At 40.4% G+C, this 21,705-nt stretch overlaps 1 protein-coding gene across 2 annotated transcripts in view; it reads left to right on the forward strand.

Moving 5' to 3' along the window:
* Window positions 1-21,583, forward strand: part of ZNF704 (zinc finger protein 704) — a 98,210-nt gene extending 76,627 nt beyond the window's left edge. Inside the window, exons 4-9 of one of the 2 annotated variants that reach the window (XM_055799678.1) lie at window positions 313-545; window positions 3,989-4,089; window positions 5,165-5,426; window positions 10,433-10,537; window positions 16,676-16,770; window positions 18,559-21,583. In XM_055799678.1, coding sequence (XP_055655653.1) covers window positions 313-545; window positions 3,989-4,089; window positions 5,165-5,426; window positions 10,433-10,537; window positions 16,676-16,770; window positions 18,559-18,670 — 908 coding nt within the window. In that variant the 3' untranslated portion in view covers window positions 18,671-21,583. The remainder of the gene's footprint in view (window positions 1-312; window positions 546-3,988; window positions 4,090-5,164; window positions 5,427-10,432; window positions 10,538-16,675; window positions 16,771-18,558) is intronic. The other variant, XM_055799679.1, reaches the window with a different exon arrangement.
* The last annotated feature ends 122 nt before the right edge of the window (window positions 21,584-21,705 follow it).

Here is a 21,705-nt window from a genome sequence, read left to right on the forward strand (position 1 = left end):
TCATGCATGCAAGATCTGACTGCTTATTGTGGTTTATGCTCCAGAACAAGTTATTTTTCCAAACTGAGCATTTCTTTTTAGAAAAATTCTTGTTTAAAAAAAAAGAAAAAAACACAACTGAAAAATCAAGTGTGGAATATGTTGTTTGTGTGCAGTGGCATAGATATGGTTGTTCTCTCTACATCCAATGCTTTTGGTTTCCTTTATTGAACGTACAGTTCATTACCAACGTGGCATCTAAGCATTAGATAAAATTGCTACTTAGCCCAAGCACAAAACTGTTGTAATAATGGCTGTTGTTATTTTTGACAGAATCCCTGAATGGATCTTGGAAAGAAGGAGGATTTGTGCCTTCTAGTACCAGCAGCAGTGGATACTGGAGCTGGAATGCTCCCAGTGACCAGTCCAACCCATCCACCCCATCTCCACCTCTGTCAGCTGATAGCTTCAAAGCTTTTCGGACACCTTCCCAGCCAGATGATGGTATTGATGAAGCTGAAACAAGCAACCTTCTCTTTGATGAGCCCATTCCTAGGAAGAGGAAGGTTAGCCTCATGTTAAATTCCATACCCATGGGCAAATAGGATGTTGGTAGACTTATTTTACTGTGAGAAGGGAACAGGTCACCCAAACAGCTCTGTATGTGTATCGCTCCTTGGCATCCAGTTAACATAGGTGCTTAGCCTAGCCACTATGTCTCACTCAACCTAGTCACCTACTGCACACACATGCTGCCATCAGCACCACATATTTGCGGGCAGATGGTGAGGTTCTACAGAGCCTCCTGCTCAGAAAACACTAGAGTGATTTCCAGAAGGTGTTGCCTCTGGCCATTCCAGGGATTTCTGTCTTACTTTGGCAAATTCTTTGTATGCAGGATGCAACAGGCAGCTTATACATGTCATCACAGAAACTGGATGTGGCCTTAATACTTCTTGTTCCCTGAAAGTGCTGTTTGTCTGACAGCATGTCAGATACCTTAATACTGTGAAGCTTTCTCTGTGCAAACATACGGAATGAAAAAAGGAGAGAGGGATCAGACCTGATGGCTTTTGATACAGTATTAGCAGTGGCCAAATTTATCCTTGGTAGGGGTGCAAAAGCAGACTAAATAAAACATAGCATTAAAAAAAATAAATCTGAAACTAACACCAAAAAAGCACCATTACGCTAGTAAGCAAGCTTCTCTTGAAGAAGAAAACAAAGAGATGGCAGTAGTCCAAGTTTCCTTCCCTCCCCAACGCAAGAGGACAGATTTTACGTAGCAAGATGAAAAAGGGCTTTTTGTAAGGAGAAAAACTGGAGAATTTATTCTCCTTAGTGACTTTGTTTCTGGCTCAGTCTGAGACAGTTAGTTGCTTCATCACCAGCTAAAAGTTTTAATGATTGTTTAAACCTATTCAGATTTATCCTTTTGCTCCAGGTGTTGCTTATTTGCTGAGCTACACTGTTCTGCCCCTGCTTGTTGGAGAGGGGTGTAAAATGTTTGTGCTTCTTGCTAAAAAGGAAAACAAATATTTTGGAGAACACCTTTGTTATATTAAACTAGAAGTTAGAGTTGACTGTTAACCTAAAGACGGGAATTTTAGCAGGTGTGGGACAGGAGGAGTGGGAATGCAGAAGTGTGCTGGTTTGCCTTTTATTTCTTAAAGTTCAGCTTATTAGCATCACTCTTATTGCTCAGCTGTGGTGAGACAGATGGGTTTGCAGTTGCCATCTTTATTGTTTTGTAAGTTGTCATTGAATATTTCTATTTTTGTACCCACCACAGATCTGTTACACTTTCTGTTCTGGTTTGCAGGGATTTTGCTCTGTAGGGCAAATGTTTAATTTAGATAAATATTATTACCCGCCGAACTTTTTTTTGTCAATGAACTGCATTTCCTGCGGGCTTTTTTATTCTGGCCCCAGTGTGGTACTTTACCTTTCACACCTTTAGAAGCTGAAATAAAAATGTTCAGGTTATTTCTTCTTCAGGGCTGCAAAAATCAGAAGGAATAAACATGAAAATAGAGTGATCGGTAATGTTACTTTTACTCATTAAAGTTTCTTCCATTTCATGTTTGGAAAATGTCATGTTAGCAACCACTTCCTGTTAAGAAAGTTGTTTGCTTAAAAGTTTCCACTAACATAGTTATTCCTCACCAAGCCATTTATGTTCCATTATTTTCTTAAATAAAACATTAAGCCTGATGAGGCAATTTTTGGACTAGTCAGAAGTGGAAGCATGATTTATGTTCTTTATTTCTACTGAGTGAGATTTCATTTGGTTATGTTTAAGTACATGGGGTTTTGCAGACTCACTAGCACTGGCAATAAAGTCAAAAACTCAGTGGAGCTAGGAGATTGGTTTTACCATCAAACTGGAGATTGATGTTAAATCATTCTGTGTTCTTGAAGATGCATATGGTGTTCATGATGTCGTACCAGAATTCCTAAGATGTAAATGATAAGCATGGTGGTCTTCTTGTTGCTATAGTTCATGGTTGGTTCTGGGGTTTTGAGCTGATGATAGTGTTTAGTATTATAAAAGTAAGAAATGTATCTATCAAAATTGCTAGGTAGATTATATTTAACTTCAGGAAAAGAAGAATTCTGTATCTTTTTGAATGGTAGTTGTATTATCAGATCAAAAAACTATAGAGGGAATTTATGTGTAACTTATTCCAAAGCAGAAGGTTTTCATACAAACGATACGATCAGGTACCTCAACTCTGAAAGCCCTTAGCATCCCTACTTTCAAACAGGAGTTGCTATAATGCCAAGTAACTATGAGAACATGCTACTACAATCAACTTGTATTTTAAAAAGCACATCAGCAGAGATTTTTGAAATTACATTCTAATCATCGTCTTTGTAGCAAATGCTGAAACTTACTGTCTACTGGCATGCAAAGGATCCAAATTGAAGAAAGCAGCAAGTCAACTTTTGTTCAAGACACAGTGAAGCCTATACTTGACTCTAAGGATGTGCTTATTCCCTTTTCAGTTGAGCTTTGTATTAATATATTCATTTAATCTTACATGTAACTAAAATTATAGGATAAGAAGACAGTATTTTGAAGCTCTTCCTCATGTTTTCTGTAATATTGTGTTCTGTAATAGTAGAAAAAAATATTTTTGACATGTACAAATTATTTAGATACTATTTTTTTTTTACTTAAAATTTATAAAGTAGGTTTAATTGGGGGGTAAAATTAGCTTTTAAAAAATCTATACAGTTCTGCAACGTTGGTGTTGTTTGTTGCCATATAGTGTGCTTTTATTTTTCTCCTGAGTCTTCAAAATATTAAACATTGGGCTGGTTATAGCCTTGTTGGCTGTAGTCTAAATTAATGACAATTCAGTTTAGGCCAGTGAAGGTACATTAAAAAATATAACAAGAATACTAAAATAAGATTATACAAACATCCTTTTAAAAATGTTGAACACAGCCAGATAGCTTCTCATTCTCTTGTCCAAGTGAGGGTCAAAGCAGCGTCTGAATGAAATAAAAGCAGGTTTTGGCAACTTGTGGGTGAATATTGTCATAGCAGAAGCTACGGTTTTCTGGCACAGTATTTTTTGTGTGTTGCAAAATTCACAAGCAGAAATTTCACAAGAGCTTTAGGAAGATCCTAATTAAAGAAGATGCCTTGCATTAAATGAGAAGTCCTCATCAGCTGTTCTTTGAAAGACTCCAAAGAAATGTACGAAGTTGATACATCATCTGCCTCTTTAGTGGGGAGACAGAACTGGAACTGGCAAATGAAAAAGCCATGCAAAAGAGTGGAGAGAGATATTTTGTCACAAACTGTTCCTGCAGCTTTTCACTGGGATTCTGTTGTGTTCAGTAGGATGACACTGGTGGACAGACTTTTACATCATTACAAATTCGGAATTAGAGGCTCTGAACCTTCACAGTGTTCTGTAGTTGTGTATTTGTTTTGGGTGGTTTGGTTTTCTTTCTGTCTTCCTACAGCTAATGTTGCTTTATTAATAATTTTCAGAACTCCATGAAGGTGATGTTCAAATGCCTGTGGAAAAACTGTGGGAAGGTACTGAGCACAGCTGCAGGGATTCAGAAACACATACGGAACATTCACCTTGGGTAAGAGAGCAGTCTCTTTGGAAGTGTAAAGGATTTTGGTATAGAAAGGGAGGAGTCACACTTGGCTGGGGGGAGGAACTGGATTGTCCTTGGCTTCTCTGTCTCAGGTCCTTAGGTTTCTGAGGAAATTGCAGAGTAGTGCGTCAAGGTGAATGAGAATGTCTTCCAGCAGTGAGGCACTTTCTTTCCTGAACTTTTGTGAAGCTCACACTGCACTTCCCTAACAGCTGCACAACTCGGGCATTTACTTTGTATGTGCTATCTGCACATCACATCCAAGCTGATGCTGTGTGAAAGATGGCACATTTCAGGGTCTTGCGTGAATACTTTTGTCCTGGTTTCAGCTAGGATAGAGTTAATTTTCTTCTTAGTAGCTGGTTTCACTAGTCTTGTTTCACATCAGGTGCTTGTGATGGTTCTGAGTCAATGCCAAAAAAACCCCACCATAACACCAAAAAACCCCAACACCTAAGACAAAGAAGCTGAAGCTGCAATTCCATGTGTATGTTACTTGGACTAGAAGCAAAAGTGAATGAATTTTGTATAACATAAGCCTGTTTCAGAGCTTTACTTTGCAACTGAAATCTCCTGTGCAATATGTTGAGTAACCTAACTGTCTCATGTAGTTACAGTGAAGACTCATGGTCTTCACCTGTTAGGTATGTGGACATACATCTCTGTTGTGTAAGTCTGTGTTACACAGTGCTTAAAAATTAAAGGGACTATGAGGAAGTATTGTGGTGTGGATCTCCAGAGAGTCTTGCAAAGTCATAGTAGTTGCTGTTGGGCTTAGGCTCTGAAGGGTGAGGCTATCAGGAACAGAGAAAATCTCTCTCAAAACACTGAGAGGAAAAGAAACCCTCTAATCCTACTTCTTTTCCTCTCAGACTTAGATGACTTTCTTTTCCTCTCCCCTTTCCCTGCAGCCAGAATGCTGATAAAGTAGGTAGGGTTGAAACTGGGAATACTAATTTATTAATAGTATGAATATATTTGTGCATTTTTCTACAACTTAAATTTACCTTGGGGTTCTTGCTTTCATTTAATCGGTCTTCAATTATTTATTTTGATACAGACGCGCAGGAGAGTCTGACTACAGTGATGGAGAGGAGGATTTTTACTATACAGAAATCAGGCTCAACACGGACTCGGTAGCAGATGGCTTAAGCAGTCTTTCCCCAGTCTCTCCATCTTTAGCATCTCCTCCTTCCTTTCCCACGCAAGATACAATCCGTCCTGAAACTTCCTGTGCCAAAACTGAGACTAAATTGATGACACCTCTGAGCCGCTCAGCTCCTACCAACCTCTACCTCGTACACACGGACCACGCTTACCAGGTAACACTAGTGAGAGTGATCTCCATTGATTACTCTAATGTCATTAATGCATGAAGAAATGTCAGATCACATTTTTTGGGTTTTAAAAAGCCAAGTCTAGTTTTTTGGGTTGAAAATTTTTCAGGGCAGCCCAAGGGGTTCATCTTATTTAAATGCAGATGTCCATTTTTGAGCTAGTCATTTGTTTCTTTGTGCTCCCACCATATCTGGTGGATTTTGGGTGCTGTTTATCCAGCCACACATAGGTGCATACTTCAGGTTGGGAAGAGTTGCTCTGTGTATCCCACTGCCTACATCAGTTAATTCTCCACTGACCATAACAGGGGCCCAAGGTGACATGCTGAGATGTGGTCTCCTGCATTGTAAAAATTCTCATTCAGCCAGTCGAATCCCCAGAGTCTTCAGTTCAGCTCTGCTTGTACTGCAGATATCTGTAGGCAAGTACCCAAGGGATCCCAGGAACAATTAATTTCCTTTATTTGTACAGTGTGAAATGTCAGTTTGCTTATGTGAAGTAGAGCAGGAAGAATGAAAAGGCATATGTGGTATCCTCCTCCTCTTAGAGGTAATGCTTTGCCAATGGCAAAAATCCAATCAGATCCAAAATGTGCTGTTCCAAAAACTTCCAACTAAGTTTGGACAGAAAGCATTAATTTTAAAAGTGCACTAAAATTTGACATATTTTGGTCTGGATACCATATGAGAGAAGAAGAATAGAGGCTTTGAAGTAGTGTGGTCCATGACCTGTGTATGCAGCCGAGAACTGAACTCTCTTAAATTTATCAGATGCAATAATTTTCGTATACAGCTTTGTGCAGATGAAACCTTTTTGTTGTGCATCTGGAGCAGACCCACTAGAAGGGCAGAGGAAACTACACAGAATTCACAGGCTTGTTTAGACTCTTGTGCATGACAGAAAGCATGGGTGGAGGCTTGGCATCTCAGGTGGGAGCTACATCAGGTAGCACACCAACCTGAGGACTGATCAAGCTAGCTGGGAGAAAGGCTTTCTTCTCAGTCTAGCTTAAACCCTGCCTCTCAGAGAGTGCAGCAGCAAGTCTAAGCTGCTGAAAAGAGTCTCGCTTCATTTAGGATTTACAGTCGTGACCGCCCTCCCTACAATTTGGAGGCTCACTCAATCTTTTTTTATAAGAAGCCTTTGAGTAAAGGACTTGCCTAAGGAAATCCTAGTTCAGATGTTTAGGCTATTTGAATTGGATTTGAATTGATGTATTCCATGACATGAGACTACAGGTGTCTGAGCCCTGTCTCCTTTTCAAGTTGCTCTGGTTTCAATACTTCATTTCATCAGCAAGGAGTGACAGTCCACACTGTTGAAGGCTTTCTAATTGGAAGCGGGAGGTGGGGTCCCTGTTCAGGCATTCAGATTGTCCTTGCAAAGGAGGCAGCTTCTGCAGAGCAGGTCCATGGCATCTTGTGCTAGGGTCCCTGTAGCCCAGAAAGAAGAGCACTCTCCAGGAGGCAAGGTGGAGATTCGCCTCTCACCAGCAAGAGGAAGAATTGATTCCAGCTTTCACTCACAGTATTTAAACATTCTTGTGACTAATCTGTTGTGTAAAAGAGAATAGAAGAGATGATGATGACGGCATCTTTAATACCACCATATTTCCTGCAGTTTGCTTGCTGGAGCGAGCCATGTCCAGAATTTCAAAACTTTTTCTACTTTTGAATATTATCTGTATCAAAACTGAAACAAAGTATTGAATGGGAATGTAGCGATGAAGACAATCTCTCATATGGATGAGAGCATGAACGTTGAAATTACTTCATTAGGAGGGAAGAGGCAAAATTCACAGCTCGAGGAATTTGGATAAGGGAGGCTGAATAATGTTCATCCCAGGATACCTGTTAAAAAAAGGGAAAAACTATGGAACCCAAAGCTGGGTCACAAGAATCCTAAACAGATCTGTTGGATGCAATTTCCCGTATGACTGGAACATGGCAATTATAATACCTGCGGTAAGAAAGATATAAAGGGAAAGTGAGCAGGCAAGTCCTGACACTTGTCTGACCCAGTCCTGTGGATGAGGAAGGATTTAGAAGAATAATCGAAGAAACTGTGGAAAGTACAGCAAATGAGGTGAACTGCAATGGAGGAACCCGAAAGGAAGATTACACTAGAACAGTCTAACATGTTCCTTGGACAGGGTAGCTTTGTAAACAACAAAGAAGCAGTACAGAACAAACCCCTCCGGATTCGAGGAGAGCATTTGATCTTAAAACATATAGTCAGTATTTCTTGGGCTAGAGAATAAATTTAGTGTAGGAGAGGAAGCTGGGGAGTCGGGGAGAACAGCAGAGAGTTACTTTGAAAGGGCTATTGAATGTTTTTAGTGGAGTTGAATGAAAACCTGGGTTTGGGCCTGATCTCAGTTTCATTTAATCATTTTGGTACTACACAAATACTGTCATAAACTTTCCTGATAATGAAGTCAGGAGACGTCAGCAGTACAGAGATTTATATATCATGCTTACATGGCTGGGTGATCTTCAGAATAATAGGGTTTGGATGCAGTTTAATGACAGAACACGCAAAGTGCTGCATCTTAGGAACTAACGAGATTTTTCTGCTATAAACTTGAGGTAGTTAGAAAATTATGTGAGGAGGAAACCTATATTCATTAATCAAGCACAGAATGACTATGAGCCAACAACAATAGAGCTGTGAAGGGGAAAAAAAGGTCAGTTTTCTTGGGTAATCAATATCTGGAAGAGGCAGGGATTTTCAATGCTGTTGGACAAGACCCCAAGATAACTTCAGCTGAGATCCTGAGTAGAGTTCTGGTCAACTAAGTTCAAGGGCAATGGGCTTCAGTTAGAAGGGGTGGAAAGAAGGTGATCAGTGAAGAGGGAGGACATGGAGAGCCTCTCCAGCCCAGGGACTGAAAGCTCAGGCAAAGCAGGAGCAAGGAGAGATTGGGATTGCTGCCTGGGGAGAAAGTGAGAGGACAAACATGGTAAGGGAATAGGACAAGCACATGCTATTTCAGATGTAAGGGCAATGTTGGCACAAATAAATAATTATAAATAATCCACTAATATATTCTGGTTGGAAATCAGATGGAGGCCTCTAAGCAAAGTGAGATCGGGGTATAGAAACTCTTCAGTTTGTTGTAATGTTACAGTGTTGCTTTATGGAAGAGATCGTCCAAAACGTCAGTGTGAAAAAGGCAACTGTGCTTGATGAGTGAAGATGCACATCTGGGAAGCAAATGAACAAGGTGATTGTCTAAATCTGATCATGTTTGAGGCAGATATTTAGACACTGAGAAAAAAAAAAAAAAGAGCTGAGCACCACAGTATTTTGGGTAACTGAAAATGACAGCAATTTAAACTTCTTATGTTTCGTTACGAAACGAGTGCCTGTACCTGTTAAAATTTAGTTACAGAGGAACTACAGGGGGGCTCTTTCAGCGTCTGGGATGTCCACTGCGGATCTTATTCGAATACCTGAGGAAGACACTGTGCTGAGCTCGGCTTTGAGCTGATACCCTGATGGGATCTGAGCAGAGGCAGTGCTGCCTCACTGCCAGCCCAGCTGCCTCCAGTTCTTTCTGGCAGAAGTGCTGTGGTCATTCACTCCTTCCCATTTGAACAGGGTTGTAATGAAGCACTACTGGTACCATCTGGAGTTGCCAAATTTTTCTCGATGCCTTTCAGTGAGGTTTTTATATTTTATGGATCTCAGTGGACATTTGCTTCACACGTCTGTGTGGGTTCTCTTGGAGCTATCAGCAGGCTCTGCAGCCTGCAGAGCATCGCTGTCATAGACGGAGGCATCCAGTGGTCTCTGTTTCTTTTCCTTGGAGGGACTCCAGGGGATTGCTTCAGCGCTTGTTTACTCTGAAGATGATCTTTAATAGGACTATCAAGTTGTAGTTTTTCATCACTCCTCTCTGCCTGGTGGCTCAGGGAAGCACTCTCTTCCTTGAAACGGTGAGACAACTTCAGCAGCCTCAAACACAACTGCCACTTAAATACCACGTGCAGGCAACTGAAGGGCAGAAGTAAAAGCTAATTTCTAATAGCTAGTTCTTTGTAAGTTTAAACCAAGGAGCCTTTTTTTGTGTTGAAAGCTTGAAATTCAGGAGTCAAAGAGAGCCTGTGTTCATAGTGGCTGCTCCTGCTCCTGCTAGGCAGGGTAACTGCAGGGTATGAATTTCCTGACTCTGTAAATTAAATGGAATTCAAAAAGGGGCAGGGAAGAATTCCTGAGGGCTCATAGCCCAGTGGGAAAACTAGAGGGAAGGCAGAAGATGAAAGACGCTCAATGGTCTGAGCTCATATTATTGGGTATTGCACCACAGGGCAGCACTGGGTGTTATAGCCCAGATGGGAAGAACATGAGTTCAAGGGGTCCAGGTGTCCTTCAAATATTTGCTTTAGCTTAGTCTTTTAAGAGCTGTTTTTTTGAATCCCAGTGATGATTTTCAGCTCCTTGTTTTTGACAGGAAAGACATTTTTAATTGGAACGATTCTTAAAGCATTTATCTGATAAATGAGAAATGGCCCACCCTTACTGTTGATTATTAACCCTGTTGTCCAAGAAGCCTCGTTATCTGGTCTTCAGTTGTTTAAACCAGCTGCCATCAGTCTAAATACAGCCTTGTTTATCACTGTGGAACAGGGGGTCATTTGTAGGACTTTTTGCTAGCTGGCATTATTTTGAAAGTTACTGGTATATGATGTTTGATTTTGTGTGGGTTTTTGTAAGATCTAACTTTTAAAGGTTTTGGATGGATTCTTGTGAGAGGTGCCATCTTTCTTTAAAAAAGGTTTTAAGAACAGTGACATACATGTCCCTTCCTTACTGGCTTATCTATGATTATCCCTCTTATAAGGGTAAAATGCTTGTCACCGTGCAGGTGGTTTCCACCTTGGAAAGTCTTCTGTAGGTTTGCAGTTTCAGAGAGCGAAAGATCCTGTGAAATGCTTCGGTAGAGGAATGGTTCTTCTTACTGGAATAACATTTTCTTTTCACACAGGCCACTCCTCCAGTGAACATTCCAGGTTCAACAAAATTCACTCCCAATGGCAGTAGCTTTAGCATCTCTTGGCAGTCGCCTCCAGTTACCTTCACCGGCATTCCAGTAAGTGAATGACAAAAAAAGAAAGAAAGAAAAAAATAATAAGTTTAAAAGGACTTTGTGTTTTGTTTCACGGTGTCTCACAATAGAATTAAATTCGACTTAACAGATACCAAAAAGAAACAAAATAAATATATGCCTCAGTTTGTCAGCATGGCTGGTTTTAACACTTTGCCAGTCTCTTTAATTCAGTACAGTTAGTTGTTTTTTGAATCGGTGTCTACAGTCAGAGAATTGGATCTATAGTACATATGTTTTTAAATTATATGCTTACAAAAGAACATTCTTATAGGTGCAGAGCCTGGCACTATATGCTCCTTTTTGTGCCACTAAGAGATTTCTCAGAAAGCTAGATGGAAAATCAGCAAGGTGTTCATTATGCTAACAGGCTAATTGGTTTCAAGCAGTAAGGCTGTTACCTAAAGGAAGTCTGAAGCATACTTAAAAGTCAACTGAAAGAAACAGTAAGGTGAAATGCAAATTCTGATTTTTACATATAGAGGTTACATATATGTAGCCCCTATTGTTAGCAGAAAATTGTTGTTTTATACAGAAAATGTGTTCAATACATATTGCATTTTGATATTAATACATATTGCAGTTTTACAACTTTTTAATGAAGATATATTACATGTATGTGTTAGATGTTGAGTCAGCCCTGACTCTTTCTTCAAAAATGTTAGTGTACGAGACCTAATTTCATGACCAGTACTGCAAAAATGTGGTGTTTGCTTAAATATCAACTTCCAGTAGTCCTAAACGTAATGTAATATAGATGTGGATACTGTAGGGGGAGTTAAAAACCTTTATGAAGAGTTCAAAGGGATTAGGCTTCTGGTGCCTAGCATGGTGAATACTAAAAGTAAATGTAAATCACTATTTATGAGAGTGGAAAATCTTCTGTATAATGAATAGAAATAAATATTAATGTATTGTATCCTAATTTTTATTGGAAAGCATTTTTCAGTATAAATTGGTATTCTGAACCATAAACCTTTTTGATATCATAACATCTCATTTAATATTACACTTAATGAATTTATGAATTTTTAAAGTGTGTTATATAAGGCACATTGCTAATCCAAAGAACCATATAGCTTTTTTTCTACTGACAGTGAATGTTACACATGGCGATAGGAGATACTATTTCCCTCCCTCCCTTCTCTTCACCAAGTGAATCTCCAAAGCTTCTTACTGTCAACCTTTGGCAAATCTTGGAGATTTTCTGCAGAGGCTGTGGCATCCTGCAGAGCTGATAAAAAATGAAAGTGGCTGAATCAATTACACTGCGCTCTGCCAATGAATATTTATTAAATTCCATCAAGAAAAAACTAACAGTGAAAGACATCATGCTGGCAGCAATTTCAACAAGAGTGCCTTGACAGAGCATGCTATCCATAAAGTTCCTCGAGAATTTTATTTCCCAACAATGGGCTTGATATGGAGTAATTATCAAACTGGCTTCTTTTGTGTAGTAGCAGAAATTGGTGCTAGGAGCGTTGGGAATCTAAAAATGCAATTAGCTACATTGTAAATCAGACACTTAAGAGGACAGGATTAGACATGTACACATTGAATTTACTTGTTCGAGCAGCAACGTTGATCGGTGGCTGTAGAGTTGAGAGTTCTTAAAAGAGTTTTAAGAAATGCAAAATCACTTTCTTGAGAATTATATGGAGATGCCAGTGATTTAAGTACAATTTAAAAATAATCCCAATACAAAAACCTGGGAAACAGTTATGATGGCAGAATTATAAACTGCTCAGGGAACGATATGAACTGTCTTTACATCTCTAAAAGCATTTATAAGGCTGTTTAGCAAAAAAAAAAAAAAAAAAAAAAACACCAACAAAATGAAACAAACCAACCTGCCTGAAAAACCCAGCCTTCTAGGTTTGCACACATTTGACTATTCTTTCACCAGTGGGATAGAATCATCAAGTAGAACCATAGAATGGTTTGGGTTGGAAGGGACCTTAAAGGTCATCTAGTTCCAACCCCCTTACCATGGGCAGGGACACCTTCCACCAGACCAGGCTGCTCAAAGCCCCATCCAGCCTGGCCTTGAGCACTTCAGGGATGGGGCATCCACAGCTTCTCTGGGCAACCTGGGCCAGGGGCTCACCATCCTCACAGTAAAGAATTTCTTCCTAATATCTAATCTAAATCTACCCCCTTTCAGTTTAAAGCCATTACCCATTGTCCAATCACTACAGGCCTTACTAACAAGTCTGTCGCGATCTTTCATATAAGCCTCCTTTCTGTACTGAAAGGCCGCTATAAGGTCTGCCTGGAGCCTTCTCTCTTCCAGGCTGAACAACCCCAACTTTCTCAGCCTGTCCTCATAGGAGAGGGGCTCCAGCCCTCTGATCATCCTCAGCCCTCTTCTGGACTTGCTCCATCAGGTCCATGTCTTTTTTTATGTTGGGGCCCTCAGAGCTGAATGCAGCACTCCAGGTGGAGTTTCACAAGAGTGGAGTAGAGGGGGAGAATCACCCCACCTTGACCTGCTGGCCACACTTCTTTTGATGCAGCCCAGGATACAATTGGCTTTCTGGGCTGCAGGCACATGTTGCCAGCTCATGTTGAGCTTCTTGTCCACCAACACCCCCAAGCGTTTCTCCTCAGGGCTGCTCCCAATCCATTCTCTGCCCAGCCTGTATTTGTGCTTGGGAGTGCCCCGACCTGTGAGCAGCACCTTGCATTTGGCCTTGTTGAACTTCTTGAGGTTTGCACATTTCCACCTCTCAAGCCTGTCAGGGTCGCTCTGAATGGCATCCCTTCCCTCCAGCACATTGACTGAACCACTCAGCTTGGTGTCGTCAGCAAAATTCCTAGGGGTGCACTCTGTCCCACTGTCCATGTTGTTGACAAAGATCTTGAACAGCACTGGTCCCAGTACTGACCCCCAGGGAACACCACTCGTCACCGGTCTCCACTTGGACATCAAACCATTGACCACATCTTTGAGTGCAACCATTCAGCCAATCCTTATCCACCAAGTGGTCCATCTGTCAAATCCATGTCTCACTAGTTTAGAGGCAAGGATGTCATGCAGGACAGTGTCAGAAGCTTTGCACAAGTCCAGGTATATGACATCGGTTGCTTGTCCTTCATCCATCAGTGCTGTAATGCTGTTGTAGAAGACCACCAAATTTGTCAGGCACTGTTTGCCCTTAGTGAAGCCATGTTTGGCTGTCGCCAGTCACCTCCTGATTTTCCATGTGCGTTAGCATAGTTTCCAGGAGGATCTACTCCATGATCTTGCCAGGCACGCACAGAGGTGAGACTGACCAGCCTGTAATTCCCTGGGTCTTGTGGACATTGAATTTCGATGAGACCGAGCACTGCCTACTTGCTGTTCTGGGAACTGGGGTGTTCGGACAGGCATCATGACTTGCATTAAGTCCTTGCTTTCAGGCAGCCTTTAGCAGAGCAGTACCCAAAGGCCTTTGTGAACATGAATGTGCTTATCAGCAAGTTCTTAAGTGCCTCAAAACAAGCTGTACATACAGCTGGATCAGTCGGGGTTCAGTATGCGGCTGCTTTAGGCTCAGGGGTATTCACAGCATCTAACTACGCATTTATTTAGAAGGTTTTTAGTGATAGAGGAGAATTAGGGGAATCTCCAAAGTCCTTATACTTTCTGCTCTGAGTCACACATCAAGTTAGATTCCCAAGGCAGACGGAAAATACACTTTTTCTTAGCATTTTCCTAAAATAACTTAGGGAAGTGCAAGAGAGGGTTGAGTATTGGCAGAGCTGTGCATCATTGGTAGGTGCAGTTCTCCGCGTGAAGCAGAAAGGACAAGTTCGTGTTTGCTTTACCACTTGAGACTGAACTAGGAGAAAAAATAAGGCACAGCATGAGGACGAATGAGCAGAGTGAATTAAATGACGCAATGATTTGAGCAATGATGAGGGATGAGCAATGGTGGAGTCTGTATCTCTTGGTACTGGAGGACTTAACATAATGACCATATAGTTCCACTTTTATGTAATGTCTTCTGGAATGCCAGCATGCTCTCTAATGTGTGATACTGATTTTTAACCTGCTTGCTCATAAGACCCAAAAAGGTTGAACAGGAGAGAGTATCTTTAAATTTGATAATCTGATGTTTACAGGTCACAAATCTCTGTAACCACAGGTTCCCCTAGGAGACGTAACTGGAAACAGGTTCTTGCTTCAAACACACGTTATTGTTTCACGTTAATTGTCTGTGTTAGACAGCGCTTCAAACATGAAAAGCCTCCAGGGGCAAGGATTGCCTTCTCAAGCCCACCTCTAGTATGTTCTTGGTGTTGCCTGCAAAGGAGTACAGCTAACTGGTATTGTTAAGACCTGCTGCAAAGTGTATTAAAATATACTGAAGTTCAACCTCGGTGCAGTTTAGCTGCCTTGGTATGCCAGTCTGTGGAAACCATGGTGTAGAGACCTTCTCTGGAGAACGTGAGGGAAGGCGCAGTCTGTTCGCTGCAGTTACTGCTCAAGCCTGTTCTGTGTTTGGAAGCAATGAGAATTGCTTATAACACAGGAGGTCATCAAAGTACTTTTTTGTTTAATGATAACCAAAGACTACGTTGAGTATCAGTTAGTAGTGGTAGATATAAAAATTTTCTGTTTTTTAAAATGTTTAGGCATCTTAGCAGAATTGATTGGAGATCTGTGGTTGCTCTTGATGACTAGAAAACCGTGCAATGTGTAGTAAATGGCAAAGACTAGAAAAATGTTACCATTTTGCATTTTGTCTTCAGTGTTTTGATCGTTACTAGGTAGAACAAGGTAAGTGGTTGATGAAAGATAGGAATAAAGTAGTAGACAACACGCTGCCCTCTATTCTGGAGTGATAGGATAGAAGGAGCTAGTGTCGTCTCTGGACGTGTAAAACATGACTTAGGGTAAACAGGCAGAGAGGAAATTCTTTCAGGTTTTGGAGATATATCAGTAACGGTCAAAACTTGTTTAGTGTGAGCTGCACATGCAGTTAAATCAGAAGTTTCTGTAGTTAACAGCCAAGAGTAAAAGTTGAGAATGTGTCTGCATTCCACTACAAGTCTTGGTTAGTTTTTTGTTACTGTGAAGCAGCTATAAAATAGACTATATAAAAAAATCAAAGCACATCCTGTAACTCTCTTGAAGTCAGGTCAGTTGCCATTCTTCCAGATATTATGAGACTGCAGCAATGCAGGGAACTATGATAGTATCTGCAGTTTCTGGCTGCTGGAGGCAGTGAGTTTGTGAATCAGATGCCAAAATGAAGCTTGCTACGTTTTGTACATAACAAAAAATGAGTGTTCATAAATTTTTTTCCTGTGTTTTAGATGTAAAGTAGTTGTGGCCTTCACCCAGGAGCAAAATAAGACCCTAGCAGTAAATAATTTAGGAATTATTTAAAGCCAAGCTTTATGCTATGTGATTTCTCGAATAATGTTGCCAACTCCCAGGGTCATGTAGGAGGCTTATTTCGAAAAGTCTCAGAAGACCAAACAACACCCTTCACTCGGGAACATTCACAAAGGATGACACCTGCTGAGAAGGTTTACAGTGCAGAATAAAGGAAATAATCCAGTACATCTTACTAGCAGCATTGATCAGAAGGGCTGCCTTGCACTCCCATTAAAACCTTGAGGGCCACAATGTTACTGCCCTGCAGCAAATGCCCTTCTCCCAGGCTGTCTCTCCACAAAGACTGCCAAGTCACAGACAGGAGCAATGCGTGAAATCCCTTTATTTCGTAGTGGTTATTGGTATTGATCTCAGCATAGGCTGGAGTTTTATTTTTCCAGTTATTTTCTCTGCTGACATTGGAGGAAGTTTTCATAAGAGCTATTCAGAGTTCTTAAATAGGAATGAATGCATTTTCTGTATTTCCTAAAACCTGCTACGATGCTAATCTGTGTTCTGGTCTGTTCTGTTAGGATGACTGGAAGTACAGGGAAACAAAATGGAGCTAATATAATGTAATGCTAAATGGACATCTTTCTAAACAGACCTACAACTTCTGTTTGTATGTTGTATGATAACCTTTCCTGGGTATCCTTGCCACCATGCATCATGAATTGCATTTTCTGGGAAAAGTGTTTATACTACATTCATATGTGTATGTTCTTCGTAAGCAGTTTCTTTGTCTGTATTGACAGGTCTCACCAACTCATAATCGTCCTGCAGGGAGTGGAGAGCAGAAACAGTCTCACACAGTTCTTTCATCACCGCCTAGAGTAGCGTTTGGCTTGAGGTATGGGACCATTAGCTCCTGCTGACAGACCAGCAGCCTCAGAACCTGGAGGGCATTTAGTAAATAAGATGTCAGTGGCCAAAGGAACAAAAAGAACACGCTACCAACCATGATTGCAGTTGTCAGGCAGTTTCTTACTAGAACACTTCAGAATAAGCATTCTGGACCTGTTTTGCGTTTCATTACCATCAAAGGTAATGAATTCAGGGGAAAAGTGAGTTGTTGTGAAATGAAAAAGGCAGACTGAAGCAAAACTGCAGGCCTTATGGCAGGCATGCCTGGAGTTCAGATGCAGATCTAAATTGCCCTGTAAAGCAATGCTGCCCAGATTCGCTGCTTCAGCTGAAGCATCCTGAACTGCATTACGTGGCTCTGCTTTTTTCCCTGAAAGGCTGGGCTGTTTTGTGTGTTCAGCACCATTTCAGTCAGTGTGGTATTTGGCCTCAACTGAATTCTAAGAAACGATATCTTACAACAAATTAGATCGAAGCAAAGCTTTTTATACCTTTTCTTCCGAGACAGAAGCTACATTCACTTCCATTAAAGCTAACTGATGTTGGACTGGAGTCTACATTGAAAGTGTTCAAAAAATTACGTTGAAAAATCAGACTGTGACGCTAAATTTCTTACATTAAAGCAATTCCTTATTTCTCACAGTCCTAAGTGTGACTGTACGCTAAAATGAGACAAAAGGGAGATTTCATGCTTTTTATTTTCTTCGTGAGTCTCAGACCATTGCATACGCTACAAACCAAACTTAGGATCTTCCCAGTTCAGGGATTGTGCCCATTAATGAATGTTAACTAATCAGAGTGATGTATAGATATGCAAGAGAGGAATCACCAGGCAATTCCGGTGTGTGCCACGCAGCGTGTAACGCAGGTATTAAACAATTCTGTCTGTACAGTTACTTGATTCAAAGATGCCAGGGCAGATGGCACTGCTGTAGTGAGCATTGGGTTACTCGTTGTAGCGTTGCTCCTCAGGTTTGCTGGCTCGCTATGTGTTGAATAAAAAGATTTCCATTTTAACGGTTACTTTGATCATTTTCTAAACTTCTGAACTTTTGAGCATGGTTATAAGATGAAAAACATGACAACTGCTACAGCTTTAAAAGCAAATACTGCCTTCCTTGCTGACTTTGGGGATGACAGAGAAGGAGCACACATGAACGTGCTGCAGATGAGGGCAAGGGTTAAGACTTGTGTTCAGTCACTTGGTTGTTTTTCAGTCAGTGAGCTCAGAGCAAACCATGCAGGAAGCACTGGCAAGCTTGGGAGCTGGTAGCTTTTCCCCTCTTTTGCATAGCTGCAACCTACTGGCAGTCAAGGTCTGCTGCTCAGAGCTATGCAAAATATTTATACCGCAGCTCTACAGCAAAGAGGACTTCTGCCTGGCATGACCTGAACTGTATTGTAGAATAACTATGACTATCCATTACGGCTTGGCACTTAATGTGGCTGAAATACCATTTATCTAGATCAAGTTTAGGTGCTGGCTGAAGTCAGGCCTGGTGTATTGATGGCATCACCCTTGGAGCAGAGGAGCAGGCGCAGCAGCTGCTGCAGAGGCCGTAGAAGCCAGGCGAGGAGGACGGGTCCCTCAGAGCTGTGGAGTCACAGCTGTATGTCTGTCTGCTTTGTCAGCTCCCAGCTGACTCAAAACCCCTTGGAAAGGCCAAGGGTTCTCTGCCTGCCGCACTCCATTGAGATTGTTGTCCTGATCTTAGGGTGGTAAAGCAAAGCTACAAAAGCATCTCGTTAACAAGCTTCCCTTTCTCTCTGACAGGAAGCCTAGAGGGGAGGGGAAAAAGTGTCGGAAGGTCTATGGGATGGAGAACAGAGATATGTGGTGTACTGCCTGCCGATGGAAGAAGGCCTGCCAAAGGTTCATCGACTAAAGATTGAAATTATGCAGAGGATTTGGGGATGGGGAATGACAACAGCAGAACCAGATTGCTGTAGCTGCACTGTATCACTTCCCATTTTCCCTCCAGTGATGTGGTGTTGGGGGTTTTGGGGTGGGTGTTTTTTTGGGTTGTTTTTTTTTTTTAAAGAGCTTTGTTTTTCAAAGTGAAGCACTTGTAGCCAAGGAGAAGCACTAATCAAAACCTGTGTGGAGCAATAGAGAAAAAAAAAAAAAAGCAAAACCAAGAACATACAAGAAAATTCTGTCGTACTAATTATGGAAACCAGAGCAGCTATTAGTGTTTTTCTGTAAAAGAAAGGAAAAAGTTAATTTTTTTGCTAACTCTGTGAGCTACTTGCTCCTTAGGATCATTTTTAACCATTTCAGTCTCTGTGCTGTGAACGTCTGTATTTGCTAAACTGAACAATTTTTCTTTTCCTGAAATGAAGATCTCTTTTTGAAAGCTTTCTAATAAACACTTCAGAGTCATATAAACTACAGTTTTCTCAACAAAAGCTGTACCAAGACTGGAGACTGCTAAATAATTCTCCTGATACAAAGGATCATGTTTATATTATATTTTTGGAAAGGGGATGTGGGGAGGAGTTGGGATTTTCATTTGTTTGTTTATAGGAGAAAAGCAAAGTCTGAATTTGCAAGAAGGACAAGCAGTGCTTCTGGAAGATTTTTAAACCAGGCACAGACCAGTGGAGTGGAACAAAGTAATTTAAGTACCAAATTGGATGTTGATCCTCTAGAGGAAGAAAAGCAGCAATGGAAAGTCACCAGCAGATATTGTCACAAGAAGCTGAGAGAAGAAATTCAGTGATGCTTGATTGAAACCCTTAAGAATATAATGGGGGTCCAGTAGCTATTAGCGCTCTCCCATTTCTGAGGGAGGATGAACAGTTGGACCAGCACGGCTGTTGCTGCAGGAGGCCTATAAAGAAGTGGTAAATGTGACCACTAGGATTATATGTAATACCTATTCAGGGACATGATCCAGCCCAGCAGTTCTGCTCTTGCTTCCTTTTCTCTATTTGAGAGATTGTTGTTAAGATAATAGTTTGCTCAGCTTATTTTTTCCTCCCTATTAAAGTTGCTAAGATTTATTTGACGCAAAAAATTGGTAGAGAAAAGGAAAATGCCCCCTTTTCACATGTCATCTCAAAAAAGTACAACAGCAAAGGAACAACATGCTTATGGTAAAAGTCCATTTCTTAACTCCTTTTGATGTACGAATTAACAAGTTTCTCTACTTGCAATACTTGGATAGATTTGGGTGCTTTGGTTTCTTTGTCCATTAGAAGGTATACAGCAGAATGCGGCAAGATGGTGTTCTGTCTCAACTTGTATTGAATTACCATTAATTAAAACTTCCTTCAGTTTGAAAATGAAGTGAGGATTTACTAGGCTATGAATCTATACAGTTAAACAATACTTGCCTATTAAAGAAAGCCAGACTCCTTAAAGAAAATCAAAGACATAGAAGCAAAATTTTGCTTATCAGTAGAGGCATGGAGGACCAGAAATTCCTGGATTTATTTTTTTTTCATACAATTTGAAATCAGACCAGAGCTTTTTCTTTTTTATTGTTGTTAGACAATTATTATTGTCTAAGATGGCTCATTCTCACTGAAATAAGGGAACTCTAAGTATCTAAACAGCTTTCTAAAATGTGGTCCAAAGTTCACTTGGTAGCTTTATTAAGTATGCATTGCTACTTATGCCTGTGTAAAAGCACAAAATAACAATGCAGTTGTTTAGAATGTACACTCTGAATTCAGTAATGTAGTACTGAGAAGTAAAATTTATAGTAGGAGCTACCGAAAGTTATTATCTGATTTTCTTTGAACAAGCTAATTGGGCGATCAGATGCTTAATTTGAGGATGCTATTTCTGCATTTGTTTACAAATTGTGTCATTTACGTGTGCAAGTGGCAAGATATGCTTGCATGCAAGCAATTACTTGATTTTTTGCTCAGTTGTGTTCTCTAAGTCATTTAAAAAACCAAAACAAAAATCTGACTCTGAAATCTAATAAGACCCTGAAATAAATATACATAAGCGTGTATGAGTATTTATATATATATAAAACTATATATTATATAGGTTATATATATATATTAAAAAAAATTGGGATCAATAGGGAGGAGAAAGATTGTTTTCTTTATAAATATAAAAAACAAGACACTAAAGGTCAGTGAATATACATAGCCACTGTATTATGTTGTTTCCTTTTAGTGAATTGTGGGTCATGGTGGTTTTTTGGATGTTGTATTTTTTCAATTTCCTTAGTAAAATACCTCACAGTAATTCATGGTTATTTCATCTTCAAACACCGAGCTTGTGGATGGTGTATTTACTTTGGTAGAACTTAGAAAATTCGGGACTTTTCCAAGATACTCCTGCCAGTTTGCCCCCTCATTTTTACGAGCACTCCAAGACTTAATTAAAAAGCGTTCCATAATTAATTTGACTGTTGTTAGACTTGACAGTATTTGCCTTTACATTTGTTGTTCCCCTCCTTTTATATTTTCCATTTTGCTTTGGAAGATTTTTTTGAAAATAATGTATCCGATTGTATATTGTTTCTATAATGTCATGGCATTGTGAGCACCTTTCCTGAGGGCACTTTACGAATTATTGTAATAAGATTATTCTTTATGAATTTCTGCACAGGAGAATGGTTTTGTTGCCAGACCGGATTGCCCTCTGGTACAAATTCGATATGGATTACATATAGGCACAAAAGCCACAAATCATCGAACCAGGATGAAAAGTTGGTATTAGCAAAACAGAGGACAGAAGGTACTTGATTGATCCTGCCAGGACAAAGCTAAATTACCAGTATTTTTACACAACCTTTAATCAGCAGTTTATATTAAATCAGTTTTGCATCTCATGGCTGTGGCATTTTGATTCAAAAGTAGGCACTCCTCGAGTTAACGTGTCTCAGCCGTGGCCAGCGATAGCAAGACAGCACAGCTGTCTGGACCTGCCTGAAGCGTTCACCGGTCGCTTCAT

Source organism: Falco peregrinus, chromosome 3 (assembly GCF_023634155.1).
Source record: "Falco peregrinus isolate bFalPer1 chromosome 3, bFalPer1.pri, whole genome shotgun sequence".
NCBI lineage: Eukaryota > Metazoa > Chordata > Aves > Falconiformes > Falconidae > Falco > Falco peregrinus.